Source organism: Citrus clementina, unplaced genomic scaffold, assembly GCF_000493195.1.
Source record: "Citrus clementina cultivar Clemenules unplaced genomic scaffold, Citrus_clementina_v1.0 scaffold_1, whole genome shotgun sequence".
In the NCBI taxonomy this organism is placed as follows: domain Eukaryota; kingdom Viridiplantae; phylum Streptophyta; class Magnoliopsida; order Sapindales; family Rutaceae; genus Citrus; species Citrus x clementina.
In genome coordinates, this window is record NW_006263303.1 from 13863246 (window position 1) to 13874972 (window position 11727).

Sequence of the window (11727 nt, forward strand, 5' to 3'; positions counted from 1 at the left end):
AACTTGAAAATACTAGTTTTCATACATTTTTATTACCAAAATAAACAACTAATTACATATGATCAAATGTTAAAAAAAACATATCTTTAAATAAATGCATTCATATTTATTTATACAAACACATTAATTATCTAATGGAATCTTTTATATGTTACTTTTTAAATATGTATTAAAAAACATATTTACTTCTTTCAAAATAAAAAAAAATTAAATAAACATATTAAAAAGAAATTACCAAACATTTTTTCTCTTAAAAAATGTGAAATAACCTACCTTGGGCATTTAGCCGTTTGGCAATTCCAAATGAAACCCCAGTAAAGTTGGATGAAATATTATAAGATAACATTCTACACTTGTTAATTTTTTTTTCCTTTTGTTAATTTTTTTCCTTTTCTCTCTCTTTCTCTCTCTCTAAGTTTCAATAGTATAAATTTTTTTCTAAAAATTAGTTTTAAATTTCTATTTAAACTTTTAACTCTAAAATAAATTATTTATCATTATAAATATTTTAATTATTATTTTCTAGGCATTATAATTACTTAAAATTTCAACTCCATGGTAAATAAAATGTTAACCATTTTTTAGGTACAACCACAAGCACTTATGTACAAACAATATTATACAAATTGATGTGGCATAATAAATATGATTGGTTGAATAAAATATTATATTACCCACATAATTTATTTTTTGTTACTTACATTTTCAATCAATGCAATTATGTTATGCCACATTAGTTTATACAACATTATCTATACAAATATTTATGGTTGTATGATTACTCTTTCTATTATTATTGAACACATTCATTTTAAAAACCCAAAGCCAATAGATAAAATTTTAAAGAGAAATTATCATTGCACCACCTTTATTTTGCCTTATGTTCATCCAATCACTATAAAATTTTAACATGTACTTTACACTATATTTCTTTTCACATTTGTATCAACTAGTTATTTTTGCATTAATACTATTAAATTATTTTAATAAAATGACAATTTTACCTCCAAATAAATTGAAAGACTATTTTATCTTATAAAAACTTTTAAAATTAAAAATTATAATCATAAAAATATCCCTAAATTTAATAAAAAATAAATCCCAAATAGAAATAATCATAAAAATATCCCTAAATTTTATGTTCTCAATATAAATTAGTAAGTAAATGATTCATCTACTCCTATTTTTCTTTAAATTTTTTATATAATAGAATTTTTGAATATTATGAAAAGAATAAGGGAATAATTGTTATATATTAATTTTATTATGGAAAAAATTGAGAATCACATACACATTATCTTCTCTTTATGAATTCGGCTAAAATAATATTTAAATCACGTGATGTTTATAAGTCCAAGGCATTCATTAGTAAATGGTATGGTAATGGGGAAGAGTGAGGACCACAAACAGATTCTGAATCAAACGTTGGCCAACCTCCCCATTATTTGAAGTCGCAACAAAAGTTGTTGCATGTGGGCCTATTTTTGGAAATTAAATTATTGGAGGTCTGGACGGACATCACATGGCTATTGGGTCATTTGATTCCAATTTCACTTCTTGCCCACGTAACTCGTCTGCGGCTTCTCGAAGTGTAAATGGCCAAGAGTAAGGTCACTGTCGCACTTGAAAAATCAAAATGATGCCAATAACTTATCGGTTGAATTATTTAATTACTTTCTGTTTCTGATTACATTTTAATTGAGAATTTTTATTTTTATTGTTTTAAATTTGAGAGTTTATTTATTTATTTAAATTTTTTAATTTTAAAATTTTAAGCTAGACTTCAACTTTAATATATCAAGATATGCCTTTAAAATATATATATATATATCAAGATATGTCTTAACATGCATTAAATTAGATAGGATTTAAGTCTCTCTGCAGGAGTGAGAATTTATTTATTTATTTATTTTCTTTAATTTCAATTTTTTAAACTAAACTTCAATTACGGTATATCGAATAGATAGGTATATTTCTTTCTAATTCGTTAACAGAAAAAGAAAAAGCAAAACTATTTTCTAAAAAAATAAATTAACTTGTGTTTTTGCAGCAACACCAAACGGAGCCCCTGGCTCAGTCTATAAATAGCTTGCGCATATCAAGCATTTGAAGCACCGAGCTTCAAAATCAGATAGAGTTGCATTTGCATTTGGGTTTGCATTTTGCATGCAGCAGAGAGGGAGAGAATACAATTATAGGTCGAGGAGTTTCTCAAGAGCCCGAGTTGCTGTTGAGGGCTTTTAGTTTAAGCCTTCTCTCAAAGAATCTCTCGGATCTCTATTAATTTTCTTTCACAGCTAATTAAAATACTCTACTCCTCCCTTTGAATCCTCTTGTTCTAAGAACCTTTGCTTGTCTCAACGATGGGTACTCAAAGTAATCATGGTGAGATATCTAATTCAATACCGGCACCATAATGATTATTTTGAGACACTTTTGTAGGAGTTCTTGATTTTATGTTGTTTATATTTTAATTTCATTTTTTTCTGAATATTATCTGTTAAAGTCCTGTTGACATGAATTTAATGTACCATATTATATTAGACTTAAGTTATTACATAAATCTTTTATGAATAGAACATTTAAAATCTGTCGCGACTTGAAAGATAAGAAGATGAGATATCCATTACTAAACCAAAAAAAAAAAAAATAATAATAATTTATAACATTTAGTGAAATAGACAAACATATTCTTTTATCAACTATAGGTAGAGCCTGAAGAACATGGAATTAAGCTTCTTGAAATATTGCCTTTTCAGAGAAGGATATATATGAAATATTGACTCATTTTACAACTGACAAGAGCCTACCATACCCTCTTCTATTCTACTACAACTTTCAGAAATCCTCGGGGCTTTAATTAGGCACCGGGAAGCCTCATTTCTCTTTTCAATTATTTTTTAGGTTTCAAAATTTTCATTGGAAATTTCAATTTTATTTCAGAAAGATCCTACAAATTTACATATATATTCATCCCTGATATTTAATTACAGAAAAGTTGGGATGGAAATGGATTTTACATCCAAGGGCGTGCTTTTAATATATATCAATATGAAACTATCAATTTCGTGGCCCTCATTATGTGCCAGTGTTTTTATTTATATATACATAGATATGTAAAATTAGCATTAAACATGCAAAATTGTGTCATTAAGTACTCTTATTGTTTTCAGTTATTGAAAGATTATATCATGAATCTAAAATATTATTGTTATATCATTTTATTTTTAAAAGAGGAATTGACAAATTTTCATTTTACAGTTTAACCCATTATCCTTTATAATATTTATTTCGTTAGGATCTCTTAATATTTTTTTCTCCTAGTATCTCCTAATCTTTCAAATTTAGTAAAAAAATTGACTTAATTGTAAATAAAATGAAAAATGATTGCTTGTTTGTCAACATCAAAAATTTAAAATTTAATCTTAACTACTTAACTCACTAAGGAGTAAGAAAAAAAATAAGATAAGAAAAAAATTCTTGTCCACCCTAGTATTTCTTCTAATGTCAAAATTGTTAAAAACAGAAAATGATTTATTTCTAAACAAGAAGACTTCAATTCAAAATTTGATATTAGAGGGACAGCGGTCGTATAAAATATCTATTTATTTGATAAGAAATTAAAAGGAAAAAAATATAAGAAAATATGTTCGAATAAAAATAATAATCTGTTTAAAAAGAATTATTATCACACATCTCGATAAAATTAAGAAAATACCGCAAGAAATATCAGTCTATCATGACACTGTGTCCCTTTCAGAAAGAGAAAAAAACCTCATCTAGGACAGGTTCATCGTCTCAGTACACTGAGATGGTGAACAATAAGAATATTTTTCAGGCAGAGCACATAGCTTTATAATATAACCTTTTAATAGATTTAATATTAAATTTATTTGGTTCTATAATAAAACCTAACTGTGAATCTTACTTTTAAATACGCTACTCTGGTAGAGCATTATAAAACCGTCTGTCCGTCTCACCTCACCTCAGTCGAAAGTGATGGTCAGATCTCACATAATTGTTTCTCCATGAACAGCGGTGATTATTTTTATTTGTCTTCATTTTAATATTCTGGAAGAAAGGGCCACCACGTAATCAGATCCAACGCACAGGATTTGTCGTCTCATATTATTTCTGTTAAAAAAGGCCAACACGTGATTCATCGGACGTACACCATTTGTCACATTATATTATTTCTAGTAGAAAGGACCCCACGTGATTTAGATTTAACGTAATACACAAATCTATCGCTTTTTTTATTTGACCGACAATCAAAATCTTGCAGTAGTATATGGACAAGTTATAAAAAAAAAGGTCGCAAAATAAATAAATAACCCGGCCAAAATTCCACGTGGCAAAAACTAATAGGATGAGATTTGTGCCACAAATCCGAAGCCAATAAGCCAATTTCAAAATACAGCGCACTTACGAACTGAAGGCTATAAAAGGTGCCCATTGCAAAGGAAGAGGGCAAAGACGGAGGTTCTTGCATTTGGCGTTTTTGATCGTCGCCGTTTTGCGTCGTTTTGGTCATGCAGCAAAGAGGGAGAGCTAATAACCGTAGATCCAGGAGCTTTTCTAGATCTAGACTAGCCATTGAGGGGTTTTAGCCTTGAATTTTTGTTTATTTTTTGCATTAGATCTTTAAAAAAAAAATTTAAAAAGCCGAGAAGAATTTGCGTATTTTGCAGTCCGTTGCAATGGCTGGTCAAGGTGAATGATTAGAAATTAAGTAAAAGTAAAATAATAAAGTATTGAAATGAATGTTGTTGTTTCGAGAAATGGATCTGAAAGTAGCGGTAATGGCATGCAGGTGAACGTGAGATCCAAAAGAACTACTGGATGGAACACTCGGCGAATTTAACAGTGGAGGCTATGATGCTCGACTCCAAAGCCTCTGATCTCGACAAAGAAGAGCGTCCTGAAGTAATTTGTTTTCCTCCTTTTAATGATTTGCTTCACTCGGTGCCATGCTTTTTTTTAAAAAAAATTATATGTGACTGTTAAGGAAAAAGAATAATAACCGCCCAAAAGAATAACAACACCCATGGATGACAACCTTTATTTTAGAAAATGGTCACATCGTGTTCAGAAATGTCACACAAAGCCTCGTTTATCTAAAAATGGGGTTGTCTAACTAATCATTTCGAAAATTATGGGGTCTTTGTTTTCAGAAATGTCACGCAAAACCTATGTTTGTCCAAACATAGAGTCTGTGTAACCATTTCGAAAACTATGGAGTCTTGGTGATCATTTATCAGAACCACTATGTGTCTCTGCCTTTTCCCTTATTATTATTTTACTTATTTTGTTTTTCGTGTTTTTTGCTAGTGGTTGTGTTAATGTCATAGTTAGCAACATACAATGTAAGTGTCATTGTAGAATTTTATACAAATAATAGTGATTTCTATTAATATTTTGAGACATAATCTGTTAGGTCCATTGAGATACTGTACATAATATTAATCTTCTACGGTGCTTGTTTGCTGTAAAACCAAAACTGAGTCATATTTGTTGAAGAAAGTTGCTATTATTAATTTTATCTATAAAGCTGATACCAGATCTAAAAGTAATTTGTAGAAATGATTTTTCAACTTAGTTTCAGTTGCTGTGCACTAGGTTTATGTGCCAGTCATTTCTTTAAGGATTGTCGATTATCAAAAAACTGTTCATTCTCATATTAACATTTTCACAACATTTGCTTGTTTTGGACCTATTTTAGTAGTTGCACTATAAACTTATTCATTTTGGTAGATCCCGAGTATATTTAAAATCAATAGGCCTATATATAATTCAATTTTTTCTTTGCTTTTAGGTTGTTATTTGTTGGTGCTGTTTGATCCTGTCTATGGTTCTTTATTTTTTTTCCCCCTCTTTGATTAAATAGTTTTACATACTCAATTTATACTATTTTCCATATTGTCGTACGAATTCTCCTTCTTTGCAAAGTTGAGCAACATTTCCCTTCCATCTTTGTCAATTTCATTTTCATTCAATTTATGGCTGTAGAGGTGCATATATCTTTTATAGAACAAGTAGAGCTGCAGAAACTTATTTCATTTTTGGTGCACACAGGTGCTTTCTCTACTTCCACCATATGAAGGAAAAACAGTTCTGGAATTTGGAGCTGGAATCGGTAGATTTACCGGTGAATTAGCTAAGAAGGCTGGTCATGTTATAGCCCTGGACTTTATTGACAGTGTCATCAAGAAGGTTATTCATCTTCTGTACCTTGACAATAAGTTTTTAATTGCAGAAAGAAAAATTTGTTACCAATGTCTAGAGCTTGTCTTATTTTTCTTTCAATTTCCTATTTGCAGAATGAAGAAGTGAATGGGCATTTTGAGAATGTCAAATTCATGTGTGCAGATGTTACATCCCCAGACCTTACTTTCTCTGAGGATTCAGTGGACATGATGTTCTCAAATTGGCTGCTGATGTATCTTTCAGACAAAGAGGTCATACTTTATTTCATGACCTGTTATTCCCCTTTATTAACTGTTGGCATTTAGCAAGAATTACTATAAAAAAAATTTTGTATCCTAGCTTAGATGGGAATGGGATTTTATGGGTTGTTGATAGTGGGCTTGAGTATAGAGCATACATATGAAATAATAAAAAAAGAATAAGATCGTATGCAGCTGGCTTGTTGTTAGCGGTGCTCAAGATCCAATAACTTAATAGTTAAATTCTTCTTATGGCGTAGAAATTAACCTTTAGCCCTTGCAGCTTTTTGTATAGTAATTCAGAATTTTTCTTTCAGTTGATATTATTTATCCTTTCTTGAGGCCAACTGGTTTTGCATTATCAAGCGGATGATGTAGAAAATGAGTCTAGTGATATGATAGTTACAAGACAGATGTAGCATTTGGAAAGCAAATTGGTATCAGCAGGACTAGACCTTTAAAAAAAAAAAGGGTTTCTGTGCTACGGTGGTTGTTTTTGTACTATTGGACTAATTTTGTTTTCCTTAATTTCAATGGTTCTTATATTTACTTAATGCAACTATAAGATGTGAAAATTGGAATTTCCTTTATTGGTAGTTTGTGACTGGCATGTCTGTATACTTTGGAATCACAAATCAATTCTTTTCAATTTTTTCTTTGGTTTTCTCTCTTTACTTCTGAAGTATCTCCAACATTTCATGAAAACTTAATTAACATGGAATGCAGGTGGAAAAATTGGCAGAAAGGATGGTTAAATGGTTAAAGGTCGGTGGGTACATCTTCTTCAGGGAGTCATGTTTTCATCAATCTGGAGACAGCAAGCGAAAACACAACCCGACCCACTACCGTGAACCCAGATTTTATTCAAAGGTTTTCCATTGAACTTTTTTATGTTCATTCAACATGGTCAACAGGAAGCTAAACTTGTTGGCTGAAAAACTGCTCTGTAGAGATTGTCATCACTGTTAATTTTTTCTGCATCAAATTTCTTAATATTATATCTGCATCTATATATGTCTAATACAATCTCTAATGTTTTGCCTCTTTATATGGCCTTTCCCTACAGAGATCTGCCTCTTGTAGTTTTCAATTTATAGAAATATTTGTACTGATATCCATTGTTCTGTAGGTCTTTAAAGAATGCCAGATACAAGATGCTTCAGGAAATTCCTTTGAGCTCTCACTGGTTGGTTACAAGTGCATAGGAGCATATGTGAAAAACAAAAAGAACCAAAATCAGGCAATAAATTGAACCTAGTTAACTTTTCAGTTCTTTTTTCTGGTTTTCATTAAGAATGATTTTTTGACAAGTTCTGTAATCAATGTTTGTATAATCCAGATTTGCTGGATCTGGCAAAAGGTCCGTTCTCAAAATGATAGGGGGTTCCAACAGTTCCTGGATAATGTTCAGTATAAACTTAATGGCATTTTACGTTACGAGCGCGTCTTTGGAGTAGGTTTTGTGAGCACAGGAGGAATTGGTATGCCTATTGGACTAAAACATTATTTAAAATTTTCTGTGCTAAAAAATCGAAATGGGACATGGTAAAAAGATGAAAGCAAATAGTATTTTGTTTTCTGCCGCGAATATGTGGAAGTTACTTTCCTAATTGTTTCAAAATGAAATGACTAAATTAGTTGAAATAATTGCAGAAGTTGATTAATATGATTTTTTAAAATTATTATTTCTGGGATATTATACATATAAATTAACTAAGCTGCTTTCTTTGTTTCTTTCTTTCGTCTTTTTTATTATTTTTGTGGAGAACAGTTATTGCATTTGCAAATGAGCTGTCAAAATGTTACTTTTTGTTATTATATTTCTTGATTTTCAAGTGCATCACTTTCTGAGCAGAGACAACAAAAGAATTTGTGGCAAAGCTGGATCTCAAGCCTGGTCAGAAAGTCCTAGATGTTGGCTGCGGCATCGGTGGAGGGGACTTTTACATGGCTGACAAGTTTGATGTGCACGTTGTTGGAATTGATCTCTCTATAAATATGATTTCTTTTGCTCTTGAAAGAGCTATTGGACTCAAATGTTCAGTCGAATTTGAAGTAGCTGATTGCACCAAGAAAACATATCCTGAAAACTCATTTGATGTGATCTACAGTCGTGACACAATTCTGCATATTCAAGTAAGATATCATCTATTTGCTGCTAAGATAATTCTTTATTTTGGAACTTTTTTTCAAACAATTGCAGGTAGAGTTTTATGTAATGCTTTGACCTGTCTTATGAAAAGAGATTTGATAAATAAATCTGTCTGCAACATTTTGTCAGGACAAACCTGCATTGTTCAAATCTTTCTTCAAATGGTTGAAGCCTGGAGGTACAGTTCTTATAAGTGATTACTGCAAAAGTTTTGGAACTCCATCAGTAGAATTTTCCGAGTATATCAAGCAGAGAGGATATGATCTCCACGACGTAAAATCATATGGACAGGTCAGCTTGCATTTAAAAGTTTATATTTGCTGTTTTCTCAGTTATATTTTGTTCATTTTTTCTGAAGTGCAATCTCTTTATTCGGTTTTGAACTGCTCACAGATGCTTAAAGATGCTGGTTTTGTTGACATAATTGCTGAGGATCGTACTGAGCAGGTTTGGGTAAATCTGTCTTATTGCATGCATATTTGTCTACTATAAATTGTGCTGGCCTGGCAGTCTAACGAGTACCTTCTTTTTTTCCCCCTCTGCACCCAGTTCGTGCAAGTTCTTCAGCGCGAATTAGATGCTATTGAGAAGGACAAGGATGCATTCATCAAAGATTTTTCTGAAGTATTTTGTTTCTTTCATTTAGATTGCCTCTCTGATACAGTTGACTCTTCTTTATTTTCAGTTCTCAAATGTTTTTAATTAATCAATATGCAGGAAGACTACAATGACATTGTTGGCGGATGGAAGGCAAAGCTGATCAGGACTTCAGCTGGTGAGCAGCGATGGGGCCTGTTCTTGGCCAAGAAAAAGTGATATCTGTCTGATTCCTATTATCGGTTTATCTTATGTACCTTTTATATTTTACAAACACGTCGTGGTTGTATGTTTCCAGTCGACTGATTGTTTGAACTGAATTTTCCATCCGTAGTTAATTATGTTTGAATAAAACTATCTTTCCTTAGTTCCTTTGGTGTCAACGGATGATGAAAGCCAGAGATTTTGATCTTTGTTGGCATTTGTGTTAACTCTTAGTGCTTCTTCTTCCCCCCAACTTATGTGAAGGGATCTGAAGTTTGAACTTCAGCCTCGTACTAAACACCAAGTGTTTGACAAGTGCTTTCAACTTTGGTTCACAGTTTAAGTTGATTTTACCCAACTTCAAAAGCTTTGATTACTAAATACCCCATCCACTTTCACAGTAGTTGCTGCAAAAGCCACATAACCAATCCAAAAATGGAGCCTAAGATTCATATGTTACCTTTGCTAGTCTCAGTCGGCAGCCTGCCTGCATAAACAGCTAACAAGCACTTGAATAATTTCCAAAATAGTTAATGATATGCTTGAAGAGAGAAATTCTTGCTGGCAAATTTATAAGAAAAATCCGGGTATGCCTGCTAAATTACCACAATCTAGACATGATTTCTTAGGCCATCAAAATACAACTGAGTCTTGCAATTAAACCTTCAACTCCAAACTGTTCTGTAATATTTAAGTATGAATTTAAAAAAAAAGAATGCTACAGTTATTTACTCCCGAAACTATGGGACAGTACTCTGCATGGATATTATACATGTATGGATGGCTACAGCCCCCTAAAAATTTTACAGACCTTGGTTTCCAGTATTAGGAGAAAACCACACATTCTATTTTGATACCAAAACCTTGTATTGTTAATTAATATAGAAAGTTTATCGGTTATACATGGACATACAAGTAGAAGAGCAAGGAAAGGAATCACTTCAACATATCTGTCATGTCCTTTTTGGATCTGACAGCCACTGGTGTCGTGGAAAGATTGTTTTGCAGTTTTTCCTTATCCAGTTCAGGTATCAGCAGTAGACTGCCGGTCTTAGTACATTCTTCAGCCTTTAGGGATTTATCGGGGGAGGAAGATCTGTACATCTGCACCAACAAGCTTCCACCTACCATAAGATATAGTGTACAAGTTTCATTCTCACATTACTAAACAAAGCTGCGGGAGAATTTTGAAACTAGCAATCTTCCAACTCAATTGCGTTCTCTGTTTTAATTCTCATCTAATACAGTTTGATAACTTGGATAGCATTTGTTCCTTTCAAATTCGTAGCTGTCAAACCTAATGCCAAGTCGTGATTTTATTTGTAAAATGCAAGTGCATTGCCCTTAACATGTCATGTTTAGAATTAATATTATTGGAGAAAAGCGAAGTGGCAAGATAAAGTATCTACCAAGCACAAGAGCAGCTCCAATCCATCCAGCTGTACTCCATCTTTCACCGAGCAGAAACCATGCAAAACCAGCCCCCCATAGTGGCTCCAGCCCGTAGATTATGGCTGTTTCTGTTGCTGAAACATCTCGCATGGCAGCAATCTGTAAGGACAAACAATTTATATCAGGAAGTTAAATCAAGTACAGTCCCACAAATCCTAGAGAATTGAAAAATGAAAATGCTCTTCCATAGAAATTGTGCATCCAATACCGCATTCAATTCAAGTTGGCCCGTCATTAAAAAATGCAATTTGCCACTTTTGAACAAAGGACATCCTGAAGCGATTCTTTGACAGAAACGTATAGCATGATTTGCCCCAGCTGAAATGGCTTTACCCCTTAGGCAAAACGACCTATTTTACTAAGTAAAAGTATTGGTATCGAACTGTCAGAAAACAATCAGATAAATGAAGTGGAAGACACCTTCTCGACTGCTCTAAACTACCATAGGATGACTTCTACAGAAGAAGAACATTGAAAACAGGGAATTCATACTTCCAATGTACAGTGACTTTAAGCAAAAAAATAGATTGTCTTAACTTAAAAGGTTTTAGGATTATGATACGCTGTATTACCCTTGCAATTCAACAGCAAAACTGGATGATTCTGTGTAATGATTTCAAACTGTTGTTCATAATTGCAAGTGCTGAAAAGTACTAATGAAATTGGAAGCAACTAAAAGAGATGCTGAGATGAAGGTCAACAGAAACCACATAAGATTAAATTCCAGCAGTTACCAATTCCAAATCTACTTTATTTGGTCAGAAAGTACTGTCAAGAATTTAGCTTACCTCTATCCACAGGCATATCCCAGTTGAAAAGATGCCAGTGTAAAGTGCAGGTACCCAAGGAAATGTGACCATCCAGTCCCAAAGCATA

The 11727-nt window shown here is 32.3% G+C and overlaps 2 protein-coding genes across 4 annotated transcripts; one reads left to right on the forward strand and one right to left on the reverse strand.

Annotated features, from left to right (window-relative positions):
• Nucleotides 1-2118: 2118 nt before the first annotated feature.
• Nucleotides 2119-9562, forward strand: LOC18056067 (phosphoethanolamine N-methyltransferase 1). Of its 3 annotated transcripts, none has more exons than XM_024177560.1 (12): nucleotides 2119-2385; nucleotides 4814-4926; nucleotides 6076-6213; nucleotides 6321-6458; nucleotides 7173-7316; nucleotides 7576-7686; nucleotides 7786-7927; nucleotides 8302-8582; nucleotides 8728-8889; nucleotides 8992-9051; nucleotides 9148-9222; nucleotides 9316-9562. In XM_024177560.1, the coding sequence occupies exons 1-12, from the start codon at nucleotides 2364-2366 to the stop codon at nucleotides 9412-9414; spliced, it is 1485 nt and encodes a 494-aa protein (XP_024033328.1). In that variant the 5' UTR covers nucleotides 2119-2363; the 3' UTR covers nucleotides 9415-9562. The 3 variants fall into 3 exon arrangements, with proteins under 3 accessions (XP_024033328.1, XP_006451624.1, XP_024033329.1); XM_006451561.2 differs by having other exon boundaries at nucleotides 8992-9045; XM_024177561.1 differs by lacking the exon at nucleotides 2119-2385 and adding an exon at nucleotides 4349-4713.
• A 501-nt stretch (nucleotides 9563-10063) lies between these two features.
• LOC18056086 lies at nucleotides 10064-11723 on the reverse strand. Its single transcript, XM_024177562.1, has 4 exons — nucleotides 11640-11723; nucleotides 11060-11209; nucleotides 10809-10950; nucleotides 10064-10523 (listed from the first exon to the last, which is right to left on the reverse strand). Exons 2-4 carry the CDS (start codon nucleotides 11084-11086, stop codon nucleotides 10336-10338), a joined length of 357 nt encoding a protein of 118 aa, XP_024033330.1. The 5' UTR covers nucleotides 11087-11209; nucleotides 11640-11723; the 3' UTR covers nucleotides 10064-10335.
• Between the last annotated feature and the right edge of the window lie 4 nt (nucleotides 11724-11727).

Bases quoted from the DNA above. Each gene is read 5' to 3' on its own strand.
- LOC18056086 (XM_024177562.1), bottom strand. From the start codon at position 11,086: ATGACGGGCCAACTTGAATTGAATGCG. The intron at 10,951-11,059 runs GTATTGGATGCA...TTGTCCTTACAG, and splicing joins GCCAACTTGAATTGAATGCG to ATTGCTGCCATGCGAGATGT. The intron at 10,524-10,808 runs GTAGATACTTTA...ATCTTATGGTAG, and splicing joins TGGAGCTGCTCTTGTGCTTG to GTGGAAGCTTGTTGGTGCAG.
- LOC18056067 (XM_024177560.1), top strand. From the start codon at position 2,364: ATGGGTACTCAAAGTAATCATG. The intron at 6,214-6,320 runs GTTATTCATCTT...TCCTATTTGCAG, and splicing joins TTGACAGTGTCATCAAGAAG to AATGAAGAAGTGAATGGGCA. The intron at 9,223-9,315 runs GTATTTTGTTTC...ATCAATATGCAG, and splicing joins TCATCAAAGATTTTTCTGAA to GAAGACTACAATGACATTGT.